This window comes from Nomascus leucogenys, chromosome 2 (genome assembly GCF_006542625.1).
Source record: "Nomascus leucogenys isolate Asia chromosome 2, Asia_NLE_v1, whole genome shotgun sequence".
NCBI classification, from domain to species: domain Eukaryota; kingdom Metazoa; phylum Chordata; class Mammalia; order Primates; family Hylobatidae; genus Nomascus; species Nomascus leucogenys.
The window spans coordinates 37,765,758-37,784,969 of NC_044382.1; the positions used below are offsets into that span (position 1 = coordinate 37,765,758).

At 40.4% G+C, this 19,212-nt stretch overlaps 1 protein-coding gene across 12 annotated transcripts in view; it reads right to left on the minus strand.

Moving 5' to 3' along the window:
* Positions 1–19,212, minus strand: part of LOC100607821 (protocadherin alpha-C2) — a 230,138-nt gene that overhangs the window by 21,798 nt on the left and 189,128 nt on the right. For all 12 annotated transcript variants that reach the window (XM_012504916.2, XM_012504915.2, XM_030827819.1 and 9 more), the window contains 2 exons: positions 11,484–11,542; positions 7,576–7,664 (listed from right to left, as the gene is read on the minus strand). In XM_012504916.2, the coding sequence (XP_012360370.2) occupies positions 7,576–7,664; positions 11,484–11,542 (148 nt within the window). The remainder of the gene's footprint in view (positions 1–7,575; positions 7,665–11,483; positions 11,543–19,212) is intronic.

Consider the following 19,212-nt stretch of genomic DNA (forward strand, 5'->3'; position numbering starts at 1 on the left):
TATTATTATGCCTCTTGAGTCTATGACTTCTACAAAGCTCTCAATTTCCTGTTTCAATAGTAGCACAAGCATCCTTTTTCCCCCTTATTTCCTTTAGTATTACCATCTTCAGGACTGACTTCTCCCATCCTTTGCCTAGCCCACGCCCTTAGAGATAGATCATTTCAGGCAGGGCTGTTGCTGAGGAAGCTCTTGGTCTCACTGAGATAAACATGGAATGTCATCTATCTCTGCTCTCCCTCTTTTTCTGATTGTGAGTAATGGAGACTCCAAGTGCTGAGGCAGAGAAAGATTCCTCTCCAGTCCACACACTCATTGCCAGGCTTCCTGGCAGTGACTAATCTTACGGGCCTTTCCTGTGGGCCTCTAGTCTCTAGCCAGTGCTTGAACTGAATATGTTTCTCCAGATTAGGCAATGACCTTTTCAACTGCAAAGCTGACTGCCTCTGAAGATAAAATTTTCACGTTCCTTTGAAATCTGGGCAGAGTTTCTTTTAAAATATTGCCATGAAAGACCCTTGCTGTCACTAGGACAGACTTTCATTCTTCGTTTACTTGTATCAGTGAGGCTGAGGACAGGGCTTGCCGGAGCCATAAAACTTAAAGGAATTACAAACTATCTTCCTCCTGTGCCCTCAACTCACGTTATAAGCAGGTCTTTCTTGTTCAAGCACCTCCCAGGAGGAGTTCCAAGCCTAACAATTGTAAACAATCTCAGCAATTTTTCCCACAGAGTGAAGTGCAGACTCTCCACCCTCCATATCCTCTTTCCCACAAAGCTCTCAGTCACACAGGTGGCCTATCACCTTTGAGCTGAGTCAGGTGGCAAAGTTGGTGAGACCCCACTTCCTTGGCCCTTTGTGACACTGAGATCTCCCCAGCAGAAACTTGAATCTCCCTTTTGACAAGGGGCTTAAAACTTCAGCTACAAAGAATGGTGTATAAAGAAAGCTAGAAGGGAGGGTAATTCAGAAACTCTCCTGTTTTATGCAACACTCTTAAACAAAAGAAGGGATAAAGTGTCTTATTTTTCTAAGATATATTCAAAAGTTGTTTCTTTTGACAAGGTTTTCAGGGGCCAGACTGTATTGCCTCAATGTAACTGGCATATTAAAGGAATCAATGATAACTGAAGAAACTATAATAAGTCTCTATTCCCTTACCCTGCATTAGCCTGCTTCTCTCCATCGTGGAGCTTGAAGGAAACTGCAGCCTAAGAGAACAGTGTTGTTCTATTCTCCTCACTACACCCTCTAAAATGTTATATCCAGGAGCGTACATCTGAGTGCATATGAGACTGGATAGGTTTCAGGAGACACGTGATCTCTGTTTGAGGCTACTGTTATGGAAGAAATTCTTTTATTATGTATCATGGTCTTAACTATGACTGTATTCTGCCCAGGCCACCAATCCTAGAATAATTACTATGGGGCAAATGAGAGGTCCAAGGAAACACAGAGCGTCTAGGGAAAGAACTATCTTAGAGTCTATTCATAAACAAAAATGTTTAATTTCAGAAAACCAGGAAATCTCCATTCTAGTCTTTTATTTACATGACCATTAAAAGTGGAAGGTACAGTGTTTTCCCAAGAAGAAGATGAAGAATGTCATCAATGGATGGAGCCAGCAGAGACTTAAGTAAGCTTCATGGCTTCTCCTAGGTAGAGGATGCTAATTCCCCTTCCCACACCCTTGCTTCCTCCCTTCAGGTCAATCCAAAACAAACAAATTCTTTATCATAAGCTGCAAAGAGAACTCTGGCAAACACAATGAGTTTCACACCCCCAGAAAGTAAAAGTGCATCTTGCAAGGACTTACTTTCCTCAGGTAGAGAAAGCTAAGCCAAGCTGGCACTCCTGGGCTGTCAGATGGCAGGTGAGAAGGAAGGATACTCACAGGCGGGAGCTGCCCCACTCACATAGATCCCTGATCTCATTTTTTTTTCCTAATAAGGATATGTACACACCTCCCAGGACTGTCATTGCTGTGACAACGGCAGAAGTTGAGGTTGAACAGGTTAGTGGAACAGCATGCTTTCTAAATTCTCCAACAAGGCCCGAGGCTGCACTCACTCATGAAATGGAAAAATTTATGTTGACAGTGCTCCTAAACAGATTCCAAAAAACTTAAGAATCATGCTTTCTTTCTGGGGAAGGATCAGAGATGGAGTCTCCATGGAGTCTTTCCACGGGGAGTTGGTTTTGTCAGAGAGGTAAGAATCCTTGAGACAATTAAGAATATAAATCCCCATATAAAACTAGGGCACATAAACTGTGTCCATTTTCCACAGAGTAAAGAGATATGGCAAATCAGGGCAAAAGCAATCCCCTAAGGAAACAAAGAGACAGGCACTTTAAAAAAATCTCTATAGCAGATCCTTCCCACAGAGAATACTCAGAACAACCTGGGTCTAAATTCTGAAGCTGAAGGATAGACTCATACCTTGAAAAATCATTTAAAAATAGCTACTATTTACTAAACCCTGATTGTTCTTCAGATTCTGCAATATGTGTGCATTATCTCATCTAATTCTTGCAAGAACCCTATAAGGTAGACACCACTATTCTCCCCATTTTATAGAGAAAGAAACTGAGAATCAGGAAAGTTAAGTAATGGTCCCAGGAACATACAATTACTGAGTGGCAGAGGTAGAATTCAGAAAGGGTCACTGACTCCCAGGCTTGAGCTCTTAACAATTATCTCTCGGGCATGGGGAAAGGCCCCCTGCTTCTCACAAGAACCATAAACAGATGGCTTCCTTGCAAGGATTCTGAGCCTGTAATGACAACCTCAGGAATATTTACCTTAGACTAGTTCTTAAACTTTAGAATACATTGGTATCACATAGAAGGCTTGTTAAAACAAAGACTGCTGGGTCCCATTCCTGAGAATGTCTGTCTTTATTTCTTTCTTTTTCTTTTTTTTTTTGAGACAGAGTCTCACTCTGTCACCCAGACCGGAGTGCAGTGGCGCAATCTCAGCTCACTGAAACCTCTACCTCCCGAGTTCAAGCAATTCTCCTGCCTCAGCCTCCTGAGTAGCTGGGATTACAGGTACCTGCCACCATGCCCAGCTCATTTTTGTAACTTTAGTGGAGATGGGGTTTTGCCACGTTGACCAGGCTGGTCTCGAACTCCTGACCTCAAGTGATCTGCCTGCCTTGGCCTCCCAAAGTGCTGGGATTACAGGCATGAGCCACTACACCCAGCCTCCATCCTGAGAATTTCTGATTCATTAGTCTAGGATAGGGCCTAAGAATTTGCATTTCTAACAAGTTTCTGGGTATTGTTGGTGTTGCTGCTCCTTTGAGAACCATTGTCTAAACCAAAGTTCTCTAACTAAGACTCATTGCCTTAGTGGCTTCCGCTACCTAATTAAACTTTCACTGTTTAGTCCCAGATCCCCTGGGGTCTTGAGAAGCTATAATGTTATCTTCTGCAGTGCTGTGTGTTTTGAAACTTTCTGAACTCTTCTGAAAATAGTGAGCATCTCCCACTCTAAAACTAATGTACTGTTGCCTTAGGTAAGGCCTGAGATCCCAAGAAATGTAGAAAGAGGAGCTGGAAGAACCAATAACAGATAACAAAGCAGCCTGGCCCACTGAAGCCAGGCCAGTTCCCTCACAGGCAGGGGCAGTCCTTTTATAACCTCTGGGATTGCCCTAGGAACTGATCACAAGAGGGCATTCATTAAAACCTCTTCAGGGCATTCGTATTCATGAAGTTAAAAAGAGCTGTAACATGAGCGACTGGCCCTTTAATGTCCCTCCCCCTAAAACACATTCCTCCATCTGAAGAAGAGGCTGCAACTGTATTCCCTGCATTCCTGATTTAGCTAATTTTCTCTCTCTGCTCGGTCTCAAGGGAAGCTGAAAGGAAATAAGAAAGCCTGTGGTCCGGGTCTGCTCACACAGAGGGGAGGCTAGAGAAAGGGGCCAGTAATCAGGATTAACCAATTTAATGCCTGACTTGTTTATCCTGCAGAAAACATCACTTGGTAATGCCCTTGTTGATCCCTTCAGAGTGTGGCATCTTTATCTCAGGCTTTTGCAGACTATGAAAATAAATGAACAGTTTTTTTAAAAAGCTAAAGAATTCATCAGTGAGGCTGGGCGTGGTGGCTCACGCCTGTAATCCCAGCACTTTGGGAGGCCGAGGTGGGCGAATCATGAGATCAGGAGATCGAGAACATCCTGGCTAACACAGTGAAACCCCGGCTCTACTAAAAATACAAAAAATTAGACAGGCATGGTAGCAGGCGCCTGTAGTCCCAGCTACTCAGGAGGCTGAGGCAGGAGAATGGCATGAACCCAGGAGGTAGAGCTTGGTGTGAGCCGAGATCGCGCCACTGCACTCCAGCCAGGGCGACAGAGCAAGACTCTGTCTCAAAAAAAAAAAAAAAAAGAATTCATTAGTGAAGGAAAAATAACTTTAAGAAACACATATGAATTAGGATTATCGTAAGGCAGGCCCCACTTCCTTTATTCAGCCATTCCAAGTGTTGGGATGAGAAGAGCAATACACAGCTGGTTCACGGAAAGGGCTCTGATGCAAGTATAAGGAGGCTTTGGCACCAGAAAGAAGCCTTTTGGAAGCAGCTGCATCTTCACCATGAAGCTTTAAGGGCAACAGAATCAATGAAAGGCAGGCTCTATTTGAGTCTGGAAACAACCACATTTTTTGGAGCATTTTCCTTTTCTTCAGGCAGCAACTAATAAATCCTCCTCACTCCATTTCCAGGGGGACAGTTGGGGTGACTGGATTGTGAGGATGTCAGGATAACCCAGATAACCTCAGAGGGTCTATATCTGGGCCTGCAAATTAGAACTACTGAATTCTGGCCACCAGGCTATCAGCCAACACTATATCATAGATTGCAGAAAAGTAGTCCAGAAAAAAAAAAAGAGTAAGATTAGGCCAGGCGCGGTGGCTCACGCCTCTAATCCCAACACTTTGGGAGGCCGAGGCGGGCAGATCACGGGGTCAGCAGATTGAGACAATCCTGGCTAACATGGTGAAACCCCGTCTTTACTAAAAACACAAAAAATTAGCCAGGCTTGGTGGCACACGCCTGTAGTCTCAGCTACTCAGGAGGCTGAGGCAGGAGAATCACTTGAACCCAGGAGGTGGAGGTTGTTGTGAGCCGATATCGTGCCACTGGACTCCAGCCTGGGGGACAGAGCGAGACTCTTGTCTCAAAAAAAAAAAATATATATATATATATACATTTATTAACTATATGTCAAGCACTATGCTCAGTTCTTTTTTTCTCCTTTAGTTCTCATGGTAACTCAACAAAATGGCTGTTATTATCATTACTACACTCAATTTATAGAAAGGGTAATTAAGAAAATATGAATTCAGGCAGTTTGTCTATGCTCACCCAGCAAGTAAGCTTGGGATTAGAATTCAACTGAAATCGACTCTAAATCATAATCTTAATCTTTATGCCATATTGCCTCCAAGCAGTGCAGAACATATATTGAGTCCTAAAAGCCTAAAAGTACCAGAAGGACGGGGAGAAGGCAGAGAATCCCTTTAACTTTACATCATTGATGCAGAGGTATGTATTGAAAAGTATGATTAGGTTGCCATGGAGTAGTTGGAAGATGTAAGCTCTATCCAGCACAGTCCATGAAGACTGTGACTCATGCATCAGCAGCCAGGCACAGTTCTGGATAAAATGGGTTATACGAGAGGGGCTGGGACAGTAAGAAAGGGAACAATGGAGATCCCCTTCTCTATCTCTGTAAAAAGATAGGTTCTCAACATTTTTTGAATCTGAAAGAGGGACTTGGCCAGATGTATGAAATATCAATACATGGTTCCTATTCCACATTTGCCTAGGAATACACACCAACCAGCATCACTATGGGAGGGAGAATGTATTCAAAGTTAGTTTGTGGCTTACCAGGTCGACCTACAATGCCTCCATAAGAGCAAGAAAAACTCTGAAATAAAGGCAAGGTAGAAAGTCATGATTTCATGTGGCTTCTTTGGAAAGTTCTCACCTTCCCAGATGCCTCCACACCCTGCAGCACTTGGCAGTCTAAAACCACTTCCTCCTCCATCATTTCTTCACTCCATCGTTGGCATTGAGGGTACAGATTTGTCAATGAACTATTTTATGCTTTTCCCCTTGCAATCTGGCAATATTAGCTCTCTAATGAATTGCTTCAACTTGTATATTTTTTGGACAAATGTGACTTTTAGTTGAATTGTGCAACATCCATAAATAGCAAATTCTGGCTGATTAGAATCAATGAATGCCCTTAGAGTTGCCAGCAAAAATGGGCCCTTAGCTGCATGTTACTTAATAATTTGAAAGGCATCTGATTATTTTTGGGAAAAAACCTTTTACACACACATTCTATGTCATCTGTTATGTATGTAGATATGTATTTGAATTTGAATGGATTATTGCAAGCCAGCCATGTTATGAATATAAGTGCTAGATATACTTGGATTTGAAACTGAACACATTTGGGTTTGAATCCTACCCTCTGCCACTTACAAGCTACGTGAACTTGTAATCTCTCTGTCTCTCCAGTTTCTCATATGTAGAATAGATATAATAAATCCCTTGCAAGCTTGACTTAAGGAATAAATGAGACCACACATACAATGTACTTGGCACAGTGTCTAGGCATATTATGGCTTAATAATTAGTAACTACTATTATCATCATGATGTTCTATTAATAGAGGATTAGAGTAGACACAATTTGTCGTCTCTACCAACACTTAATCTTCCCTTTCTGAAAACTGCCACAGCGATGGGCCTCCAAAGCCGTATTTCTATTACATGACCCTGCTTTAGTGATAGGGCAAGAATAAGGATACCAAGGAAATGTGAGTTTAAGCAATTTTCCTATACTCACCCAGCCATTAGGTTTTTTACACAACTTGGCATGTTCTCTTTCCTGAAAGTTTGGATTAGGAAATGGTCCCTATTATCCCTCTAAACTAAGAAATTGTGAGGCGGTCACGTTTGGCAACATGCGTGCCAAGGCACTAAAAGTCAGTCTGCAGAATGTTGTTGATGTGCAGAGAGAAGCAGATTGACTTTGACTTGAACTCAAAACAATGCCTTGGTCCCGATAATTTTCCACTTCCATGAGAAACCATCTTTCTTCCTTCCTTCCTTCCTTCCTTCCTTCCTTCCTTCCTTCCTTCCTTCCTTCCTTCCTTTTCTTTCTTTCCTTCTTTTTCTCTTTCTTTCCTTACTACTTTGGGTGGGTTTCCATAGTCTTCAACCAAAAGATCTTTGTTAACAGTGTCATCTCTGTGCATAAGGCCACCAGATCTTTTCTGCATGGCTTGGATGGCCTAAGCATTTGAAAGGTACCTGATTTAAACAAACAAACAAACCCCAAAAACTTCATACACACACATGCACACATGCGTGCACACACACTTTTCTTATGTTATCCTTTTTCAACTCCTGAAGAGCATTAGGTATAAAATCAAAATAATCATATATATAAGGAAATCATGTATGTATGGATCTTACAAAAATAGGTCATTTGATCACTTTCCAGAAACCAAGAAAGAATGGAGAGACCTCAGCTCTTTACCTGGTGTTGCACTGGATACTGTTGGCCACTGCTGATCAGGCCCTCCTGGACCAGCCCGTAGAATGCCAGCCTCCTCTAGGTGCACAGAGCTGAATAAACACACAGACCCAGATAACAGTTAGATCATAAATTCTTTCCCAGCTCTTCTTCCACCCTCAGAAATTGCTTACATCTGTGAAGCCAGGGCTGCAGCTAACACATTCTGTTCATGCTTGAACTGAAGCAATTACTGCTGAGCAGTCACCCTGCATAAACTGCAGAAGCATTGCTGACTTACTTACTGCCTGCTATACTATTCCAGGAATACACATGTTCTATCTTTATGGCAATTTTGTTTTTTATTAACACCATGTGGTGCTCACTAAATCTAACAGGAAGCCCATCAGAGGACTAAGCCATTTTAACATCTCGATGCTGAAGCAGATGAGGAGGGCTTGTTCTCAGAAGCTCTAAGCCTCTCTTGCAGGTTCTCTTGTTCCCAGGTTCTCTACTCTAAAGAAGAAAACACACTAAAATTATTTTCTGATAATTGGAGTATTGTTCCAATTTGGCTATCCAATTAATTCTTAACCTTATTTTCTATTTTACTCTTTCTATATCTTTTATGCATAGATGACCCACCCTATATTTCCTGAGACTAGAGAAACCTGATCACCACCACTCACAGATCCCAGTTAAGAAGAGATTAATTCAGCATAAAACATTGCTGGGAGTGAGATACAAACTGGGAGACCTTTAGAGGCAAGCAGAGACAGAACATAAACTGTTCAAGGGAAAAGAGAACATGGTGCAGTATTCATTTATGTATGTCTAATACTAACTCATATTAATCTCTCAAATATTTGTTGGATGAATGAATGAATGAACGAATAATGATGGAAGGAAGAAAGGAAGGAAGAAATAAGTGGGATCCTAAGAGAAATTGTCCAAGAAAACCCTCATCAAAATTAGAGGACCTTTTATTTTATTTTATTTTATTTTATTTTATTTTATTTATTTATTTTTGAGACAAAGCCTCACTCTGTCACTCAGGCTGGAGTACAGTGGCGCGATCTCAGCTCACTGCAACCTCGGCCTCCCAGGTTCAAGCAATTCTCCTGCCTCAGCCTCCCAAGTAGCTGGGACTACAGGCATCCGCCACCATGCCTGGCTCATTTTTGTATTTTTAGTAGAGACGGGGTTTCACCATATTGACCAGGCTGGTCTTGAACTCCTGACCTCAAGTGATCCGCCTGCCTCACCCTCCTAAAGTGCTGGGATTACAGGCATGAGTCACTACACCTGGACTAGAGGACCCTTTTAAACTAGACATTTGCTTATCTTGAAAGTTAAATTTCTAAAATAAAATTTAGACTACTGACTAAAGAGGTTATATGAGGCAACAGAGCAGGCAAACGAACTATTAGAGGGAAGGCAACATATAAGTTAAATGTTTTCTCACTCTTTGACTTCAAACAACATATCCAGTAGAAATTCACTCGTTAAACTCTGACCTTTTACTATTCTTCCCTTTGTCTACACTCTGGAATTATCTGTTTTTTCCCAAATATTAACAGCCTTCAAGTGTTCCTGGATCCTACTAGCAAATTGTGTGGGCTCAATCAGATTCATGAAGGTGTAACTATCCTGGAGCCAGCTCAGCTCAAAGCAGAATTTTTTAAAGAATAGTTACATGATGTCTAAGACTAGAAAGGCCGAGAAGCCAAACACACATATGAAAAAGATTAGTATTATTTAGGTTCACAACTCATTTATTTATCTATTTATTTTATTATTTATTTATTTATTTTTATTTTTTTTTTTGAGATGGAGTCTTGCTCTGTCGCCCAGGCTGGAGTGCAGTGGCGCAATCTCGGCTGACTGCAAGCTCCACCTCCCGGGGTTCACGCCATTCTCCTGCCTCAGCCTCTCCGAGTAGCTGGGACTACAGGCGCCCACCACCACGCCCGGCTAATTTTTTTGTATTTTTTAGTAGAGACGGGGTTTCACCGCGGTCTCGATCTCCTGACCTCGTGATCCGCCCGCCTCGGCCTCCCAAAGTGCTGGGATTACAAGCGTGAGCCACCGTGCCCGGCCTCACAACTCATTTAATATGTTCAATGTATTACAATGCAAAAAAGAAATGGCATTTTAATTTCAATTTTTATTTTATTTCTTACCCTACTCAAATCGCATAATATCTTAATTGAAACCCGAATAGGAGCACATTTGGCTTTTTTTTTTTTCAATTTGAAAATGGGATAAGGAAGTTATGTTATTTTATTTATTTATTTTTCTGAGACAGAGTCTCGCACTGTCGCCAGGCTGGAGTGCAGTGGCTTGATCTTGGCTCACTGCAACCTCTGCCTCCTGGGTTCAAGCGATTCTCCTGCCTCAGCCTCCCTAGTAGCTGGGATTACAGGTGCACGCCATCACGCCCAGCTAATTTTTGTATTTTTAGTAGAGACGGGGTTTCACCATATTGTCCAGCATGGTCTCGATCTCCTGACCTCGTGATCTGCCCACCTCAGCCTCCCAAAGTGCTGGGATTACAGGTGTGAGCCACCACGCCCAGCCCAGGAAGTTATGTTTTAATGTTTTATTTCAAATGTAGTTTTTAAGGCACAACTCATAGCTTTGGTACTTTTAAAGAGTTGGTACTGTAAACCATGCTTTTACTCATTGCATGTCTCCACCTACAGCTCAGATGCAGGCAAAAGCACAAGTTGGTCTCTAATAAATATAAAGAATTTCTTCTGATACCTAATATTCTGGTATATGCATGAATGTTTCTGGCCTAAAATTATGACCCAGGTTCCAATGTGACATCTTACCAAGCCAACTACTAATCTTCAGCCCTTCACTGATTGCTTCTGAATCAGAAATAGCACCCAATGTAATGATTTCTGCTCATTTGTAATGCTTGAGAGTATGTTAATTTATTTCAGTCTAATGCATTTTAATGGGCTAAAACTAATTTCACATTAACTCTACACATACTTTGTAGGCTTTCTCTTTAGGAACTGATCTAGGTTTGGTGAATATTCACTTGATAGTTGCCCAGATATTTTGAGGGGCTTAAGTTTGAAGATTATTTCTTCTTTAAAATTAAATCCTTTTGGTAGTTGTGATTTTGTTTCTTGGTCCTTCCCATTTGGTTTCCAAAGACATTCGCAAATAATGAATCTTTTATTTGGCCCCATGGCATGGATACTAGATCACCTCCAGAAATAATGGTAGTTAATCAATTACTGTCAAAGAGACAAAGTAGAGAAAGCAAAATTATATTTAATCTGAGTCTTAGACTAATACTGTTACTCTAGGTTAATTTAAAGTAAGCTAGTTTTGGTGTCCAGATACCCAGTAAAGGCCCTTTACATGGCTCATCCTCTGAAGAACCCATGTCATTGATGACAATAAGATAGCAACAGATGGGAAAGATGAGGAGGCTCTAATAGGTGTGAACATAAACAACAATAGCAATCAATTATTGAGGGTAATAGGATGTAATAGCCAATGTGAGATTAAAAAAAAAAAGGTAGACAACACGTATGTATACATTGCACAATGTATCCAAGTCTCAAAGCATGAGTATTAATTACAGTTTTTAAAGGAGGAAAAGAAAGCATAGGTAGAGAGGGATGAAGGAGGTTGAAATTACTTCCCTGTAGAAGTTTTGATGGGAGAAAATACACAGCAGCCTGTTTCTGTGATTTTACAGAGGACTCATATGCCAGCACTTGATAAGCATCTGGCACTGACCATTTGCAATCTTTCAAGAAATAGACATGGGGACAAAATAATTGCATTTTCTTGGCAAAGTACCTAAAGCTTTTTAGTTTTGACAGCTGCTTCTGGTCTATGGAGATGCAGTTTATCTGTTACCAAGTTAAGGTTACTTCTGAGTGAACGAGGAGGGAAATACATACCTGTGCATGCCTGCTCTCAGGGAGGCAGAGTAACGCCAGTCAGGGTTGGGCTGTCGTGGCTGCAAAATCACAAAGAGAGTTTTCTGTTAAAATGACAAGACAATGTTCTCCCAGGGATGCTGCTAATTGATTAGTTACTCCCTTAAATATTTCCAGGCATCTAAAAAAAGTATTGAATGAGCCATTTCATGTGTAACTCTACGATGATATCTACATATATAGCACTTGAGAAGAAACTTAGTTCATCAGGGTCCTCACACAGATTAGATACCCTGGAAGACCAGATTTAATAATCTTGTAAAGGCCAGCTTTGGCTTTGCCTTGCCCAATACATGTCTGTGTTCTTAAAACACTACGGGAAGAACAGTCTGTTTTGAGAAAGGAAAAGCTTTCACTGCTTTTGCCCTCAAGTGCCCCATTAAGGGAACATTCCCAATTCAGTATTACAACTATAACAGGGCACATGGCTACACAAGTTCTGCTGGCCTGGCTGAACTGCAGAGGACTGCAATCTGCTGCTGGCTTTGCAGACTGCAGCATATTTGACCCAGGGGGGATGTGCCCAGTCATAACACCAGCAACTGATAACAGTCTCTTTGCTGATTGAAGAGGGATAGTAGGGAGAGGAAAACAAACTATTGGCAGAGTTTGACCTTGTTTTGCTACCTAATCCTTTCCATAAACTTGTACTTGTTCCTGCTCCTTCCTGAGTGCTTTCCCTCCTCACTGAATCACTGTTCACTAAGCTCTGATTGTTTAACAGGGAGTAGCTGAAATCCAAGAAAAACCTATACATTTTGCATTAGTTGTGTATTGAAAAGATCTGTTGCCCTCTCTCTACAAACTCAGTCTGAAGGGGGAGAACAAAGAGGAAAATACGGGCACCTAAAGACTTAAAGATACGCGCTGGTTAGAAGCTACTCAGAAATCTCTGGGACATCATCAGTCACCACCACTGTCTTGTATCAGTAAGCAAAAATGTCACTGTGAAAAACTTGTGACACTCCTCTAGATGCGTTTTCATGGGTGGAGATTAAGGTGGCCCTGTCACTGAATATTGAGGTATAGTTGAATGAAAAAAATGGGGGATAAAAGTTGTATTTTGTATTTTCCTCTACATTATACTTATCATATTTGGTAGAAACAAAGCCATAGTAATATCAATAGACCATTCCAAACTGTCAATAATTCTTATTCCTATCATTCGTATAGTTCTTTTAAGGGATGCAAAGTATTTAATAAACACATTTCTTCATAACACCCAGGAGGGAAATGATCACCATCTCAATATTCAGAAAGATTTGTGGATGGCTACATGATATTCGGCATGCAGAGAATTAGCCAAAGTCAAGGCCCAGAAAAAGTTACAACTCTGGGATACTTTACCTCAATGGTCCTCACATGCTAACTGCTCTCTCTATTCTACCAATCTGCTAGCAAGATATGCATATGCAAGCTGCTTCCTCCTTTGTTTTCAAGTTCACAAAACGCTATGGATATTCCATATAACATAGCATAAAATTATCTACAGACCAAATCAAAGGAGTTTCCATTATCTACTAGCGGTGTTAGAGGGAACAAAAGAAAATGTTTGCAAATCATTTTATAAACCTGGAAATATGACTGAAATACTTGTAATCAATCAATCATCATCACCATCTCTCCCCTCGCCATCAGGAGCACTATCGTTAGCTTGTCAGCTGAGAGAACCTTCCTTTGAGAAAGACTGTAACATCTGCTGAGAAATGTTGCCAATTTTTCTATGATTGGGTAACATTCATGATGAAAATTGCTGCAACTTGATCTTTGGAATGAAATCACCAAACTCGTTTTGCTGAAAGGCACAGTTCTAGCAGGACTGACCAGGAAACTCAGTTTATTATACAATCTCACTTCCCCAATGACACATTTAATTTGTCATGCTGCTATTTTCTATACTAGTCCATCAGCAACAACATCCTTCTCAGATTCATTTGACAGAATCACAGTTACAAGATTTCTTATGGCAGTAATATCAGGCAGGGAAAAGGAAAGGAAGAAAGCATATAATATGTTTTAAGTAGCTACACAGTACTAGATTTTGCACTTTATTACATACTGTTGCATGTATCCTAATTCTTTCTTTGTCAGACAGTAAACTCTATGAAAGGGATTATATCTGTTTTGCTCATTAATCACATGCATATCTTCAGATATTCATAAAAGCATAGCTATATAGTCAGAGTCTAGCAGGCCTCTGGCATTTGGGAGGTTTTTAAAATGTGTTTAAATAAATGAACTATAATGCACAGTCAACATTATTGTACTTAAATTGCAAAAATGAGACATCTGAACTTCAGAGAGATTAAATTACTTGCCTGATTGCTGAGTTCAGCTGACAGTCATGTTTAGGTCCCCTTAACACAAAAGTCTGTGTTTTATTTATATTTATTTATTTATGAGACAGGGTCTTACTTTGTCATTTAGGCTGGTGTGCAGTGGCACAATCTTGGCTCCCTGCAACCTCTGCCTCCCGGGTTCAAGCAATTCTTCTTCCCCAGCCTCCCTAGTAGCTGGGATTACAGGCACCTGCCACCATACCTGGCTAATTTTTTAATTTTTAGTAGAGATGGGGTTTCACCATGTTGGACAGGCTGGTCTTGAACACCTGACCTCAGGCAATCAACCCTCCTCGGCCTCCCAAAGTGCTGGGATTACAGGCTTGAGCCACTGTGCCTGGCCAAAAGTCTGTGTTTTAAATAAATTTACATGAAATGACATATATTTTTCTTCTTTCTCTTTTTTACTTCTGAGTTTCCAGGATATCGATTTAAAACAATACAAAACTAAAAGTAATGAAATGCACATGAGTTTCATCCAGAACTTGATTAAACTTGGAAAAATTCAAGTTGAAAGGTTGACTACTGATGTATCTGACACAGTAAGACATATATTACTATCACAATTTCAATCACAGTTGAAATAATGTGATTGTTTAGTTCTTTAATACTTAGATGGTACCTCCCAGGACTATGCTTACTTTCTATTGGTGAAGAACTCCAAGATGTCCTATTGCTTCAAAGGTTAGTCTTTTGGTAGAATAATGGTCACAAAACTCCATATGTGGAAAAATTCAATTAGGTAGTCCATATGGGTGATATAGTATTACTGAAGAATAAGAATACACTTCAGTTCCTATTAAAATTATAAAAATGATTTAATTTATCTTGTAATGGTATTATTTGTGATTTATAACATAGGCTATTTGAGCTACAGAAGGATGAATCACCTCTTCTAAGATTTAAAGTAAAATAAGTTTAAAATACCCTATTTTATTAATAAACTCACACAACTACTCAATGAAATAATATGCTATCTTCGTACCATGGAAATCCATGTGGAAGACACCAATAAATTGCCCTCTGGGACATGAGACTGCATATAATATCTCCTTTTCCTTCCTAATAGGACTGTATTAAGAATATATTCACTGCAGATTTTGCATAGTGCTATTTTATGAACATTGATATAAACTGATAGGCAGAATTCCAAGTTGGCCCCAAGATCCCTATATCCTGGTGTGCACACCCTGAATAATCTCCAAGACTGTGATTGTGATGGATCTTATTCCCATGATTACATTATGTTACGTAGCACAGTTGGCTTTAAGAAAGGGAGATCATCCGGGTGGGACTGACATAATCACATGAGCTCTTTAAATCTGGGTCTAGAGGTCAGAGACAGAAATCAGAGAGATCTGAAGCATAAGAGGGATTCCATGTGAGGGAAGATTCTCCAGTGCCAGCCATGAAGATGGAGCAGACCATGGGACAGGAGTCCTGAGTCCTCAGTTCTCTAGGAACTAAGAGTGACCCCAGGCCGATAGCAAGTAGGAAAACAGAGATCTCAGTCCCCAAACAACTGGATTCTGCCAACAGTCTGAATGAGCTCAATAATAGATTCTTCCTAAGAGCCTGCAAAGGAGAACACAGCCCAGCTGTGTTCATTGCAGCCTTGAGACTACCTGAGCAGTCAACTCAGCCACATGGTACAGGACTGTGAGATAACAAATAGGTGGTGTTTTAAACAACTTACTTGTAATTTGTTACAAAGCATCAGAAAAGGGATACATAGACTGTTGCTCATTAAGGCAAAAGGGAATATAACATTTAAAATAATCATTATGTTGCATATTGGTCTTCTAGCATATCAAAATGAGGGCTGGGCGCAGTGGCTCACACCTGTAATCCCAGCACTTTGGGAGGCCAAGGTGGAGAGGTGACTTGAGGTCAGGAGTTCGAGACCAGCTTGAACAACATGGTGAAACCCAAAAATACAAAATTAGCCAGGCGTGGTGGCGCATGCCTGTAATCTCAGCTACTCGGGAGGCTGAGGCAGGAGAATCGCTTGAACCCTGGAGGCAGAGGTTGCAGTGAGCCGAGATCATGCCATTGCACTCCAGCCTGGGCAACAAAAGCAAAACTCCGTCTCAAAAAAACTAAAATAAAACAAAACAAAAAGCTAATAAATTTCAGAATTCTGTGTGGAATACTTTCCTCTGAATGTAGTCATTTAAAATGCTAATTTACAGACCAGGAAAGTAAGATAAACATAACTTTAGAACATACCTAATGGGTTCCAGTGCAACAGAAAGTGCTAGGTCTGTTTAGTTCTGGATGCATAGACTGCTAGCACAGCAGCTACTCTCTCACTCACAGTTGTACCTCCTTGGAGCCCAGAGTTCTGACCCTGGAAGGCCAGAAGGGAACTGATGTTGCTTATATGCCAAGGAACTAAGATTTCTCTGTACCTTTGCAATGTTGGATATTCCTTTGAATTTGTCAAGTTAAAATTCTTGAAAGAAAAACCCTTGTATAATTTTCAGGTTAGCAGATTTAAAACACTGCAAGAGAATCCTTTTGACCTTTGATTTTTGAAGTCATGGTTACAGATTATACTGCTCCAAATATTATCATATGAATAAGCTAAATTTATAGCCATATTATCACATGCACAAAACATTGATCCAGGTGAAGTTCTGTAAAAGCCACATTTAAAGACACCTGTAAAATGCCATCATATTCAGCTAAACCTCTGGGTTTGGTGACAGGAATGTTTCCTCAAACATTTGCAAATTGACATTATTCTGACCTCTCATTGAGAGCAAAAATTGGTAGGCAACCAAGGCAAGTATCCAGAACTGACTTTGCTATTCTGTCAAGTAGACAGCATGCCAATAGGCAACGTATAATATGCCAGGCTGTGTCCCTGCAGAGTGTTCTGAGTTAGACCAGATGCCCATGTGATCGCTCACTCCTGGGTCAGAAGGAAACAGTAGGCCAATGACATTCAAGCTACAATAAATAGATTTCTTCTTCAGTCAGAATGTGTATAAGATAAAGAGACAGAGAAGAGCTCAGCCATAATTCCGTTTGGCTCAACAGTCTGTAGAAAAATTGAGGAAAGAGGTAATTGAAATAAATTATTGTATCATCAGACCAAAGAAAATAAACTTTCTCAGAAGAACAGTCCTGTGACCGATATGAAATTTGCCAACTAAAACAGCCCCAGTCATTATAAAGTGACCATCAGAGGATGAAAAACTGGAGTGGAAGTTCATAGATATGATTTCTTTGTCTATTCTGACCATTGTGCAATTTTTATAAATTCACTACTATGTCACTTTACACCTAGTGTAAACTCTGTTCCAGGATAGAGTCACCAGATAGAAGTCAGTGCTGGGGGAAATAAAAGTAGGTGCCACTGAAAGAAGAATTAACTCTTTCAGGTCACTATATCTGGAATTAGGGTGAATATGCACACATAGTGGCACAAATAACTGAAGGTTTGGTGACTACAAATTGCTTTAAAATAAGTGAAAGTGAATGCAAACTTAATTCATCTCTGCTACTCTTTTGTGATTTCTACATGTTGTGCCAACTGGGCCCACTGAGACACTGTTGGACAAATCTACTAGAGTACTCAAAGTGACTCATTAGCAAACACAACACCACGACCACAAATGCACAGAATCTACCTTAAGATTTGGTTTCCTTTGCCGGGTGTGGTGGCTCACACCTGTAATCCCAGCACTTTGGGAGGCCAAGGCAGGTGGATCACAAGGTCAAGAGATCGAGACCATCCTGGACAACATGGTGAAACCCCATCTCTATTAAAAATACAAAAATTAGCAGGGCATGGTGGCACGTGCCTGTAATCTCAGCTACTCAGGAGGCTGAGGCAGGAGAATCGCTTGAAGCTGGGAGGTGGAGGTTGCACTGAGCCAGGATTACGCCACTGCACTCCAGCCTGGCAACAGAGTGAGACTCCGTCTCAAAAAAAAAAAAAAAAAAAAAAAATTGGTTTCTTTTTATGGAGACTCTGAAGGGAGTGCCAACAACATTCAGTATCAAGTTCAGAAATTTCCAAAGAGAAATTCTGCTCTATTGCCAAATAGTTACTTCAGAATTCTCACTGCACAAGTGATTCATTAAATAAGCTCACTGGGGGTAAAATCTACCAACAGACTAGAGTCTGGGGTTAAATGCTGATGTTTAATAAGCAACAAGAGAAAAATCAGTGAAATAATAAAAATAAAAGATCTCAACAGGCTTTGCCAATAGTGAAGCAAATAAACAAATACAAATATATTAACAGCATGTGCAACATAGTGAGACCCCATCTCTTCCAAAAAAAAAATAAATAAACTCAAAACTAGCCAGACATGGTGGTGCACATCTATGGTCCAAGCTACTCAGGAGGCTGAGGTGTGAGGATTGCTTGAGCCCAGAAGGTCGAGGCTGCAGTGAGCCATATTCACACCACTATACTCCAGCCTGGGTGACAGGCCAAGACCCCATCTCAAAAAAAAAAAAAAAAGTAGTAACTCACTGATATTCCCATTTGTTACCTGCTTCTATGCAAGAAATTACTCTTTTTCCAAAAGCAGTTAATATATATGACTAGGTAAATTAGTGATAGCTTAAATGACTGAATATCCCGTATCAAAGGGAATATAAACATTGGAAATTCTGTCTACTTATAATATTGAAAAAAAGTTTCTGGAGTCAGACGGATACAACTTAAAATAACACTAGCAGTGTGGCTGTGTATATTACCTAACCTCCCTGAGCTTATTTCCTCATATGCTAGATGTTAACAAATATTTAACACATGACTTGCAGGTAATGAAATCATATATATATTCAATATTATAATATTCAATATATTGAATAACCTTGAATAATATTTAAGATTCAATAATATGAGATATATGTATGTGTATATGTATGATATACATATATCTATATAGCAGGGTTGTTAGTGAGTACAAATTCCCTTACTCTTCCTCTCTATTCCCATCTACTCTTAATGTGGGCACATGGTACTAATTGTACCCCAGGACTCTCCTGCCACCTGTAGTAACTAGGTAGGAAAAAAAGAAAGCCCAACATGGGAATTTAACAGGTTGATCTGGCAATGATGACTTTCAGAACCGAGTGACTTTCGTTCCTATCTTGCCACACTGTAACAATGTGACTCACTCTCTCCCTATAACTGCAAAAATTTTCTGGAGCTGTAGATCTTGGGGCTTTTCACTGGATTTCCAAAAGCGCCTGGCAGAAATTTGCCTTTATTAAAATCATGCATTCTCCTGGCAAAATCTCCCAAAAGCAAGCACTTTCTGAAATAATTTTCTCCCTAGATTAAATGTTTGTGTACCAAAGTACATATTAACATACAGGTCAGT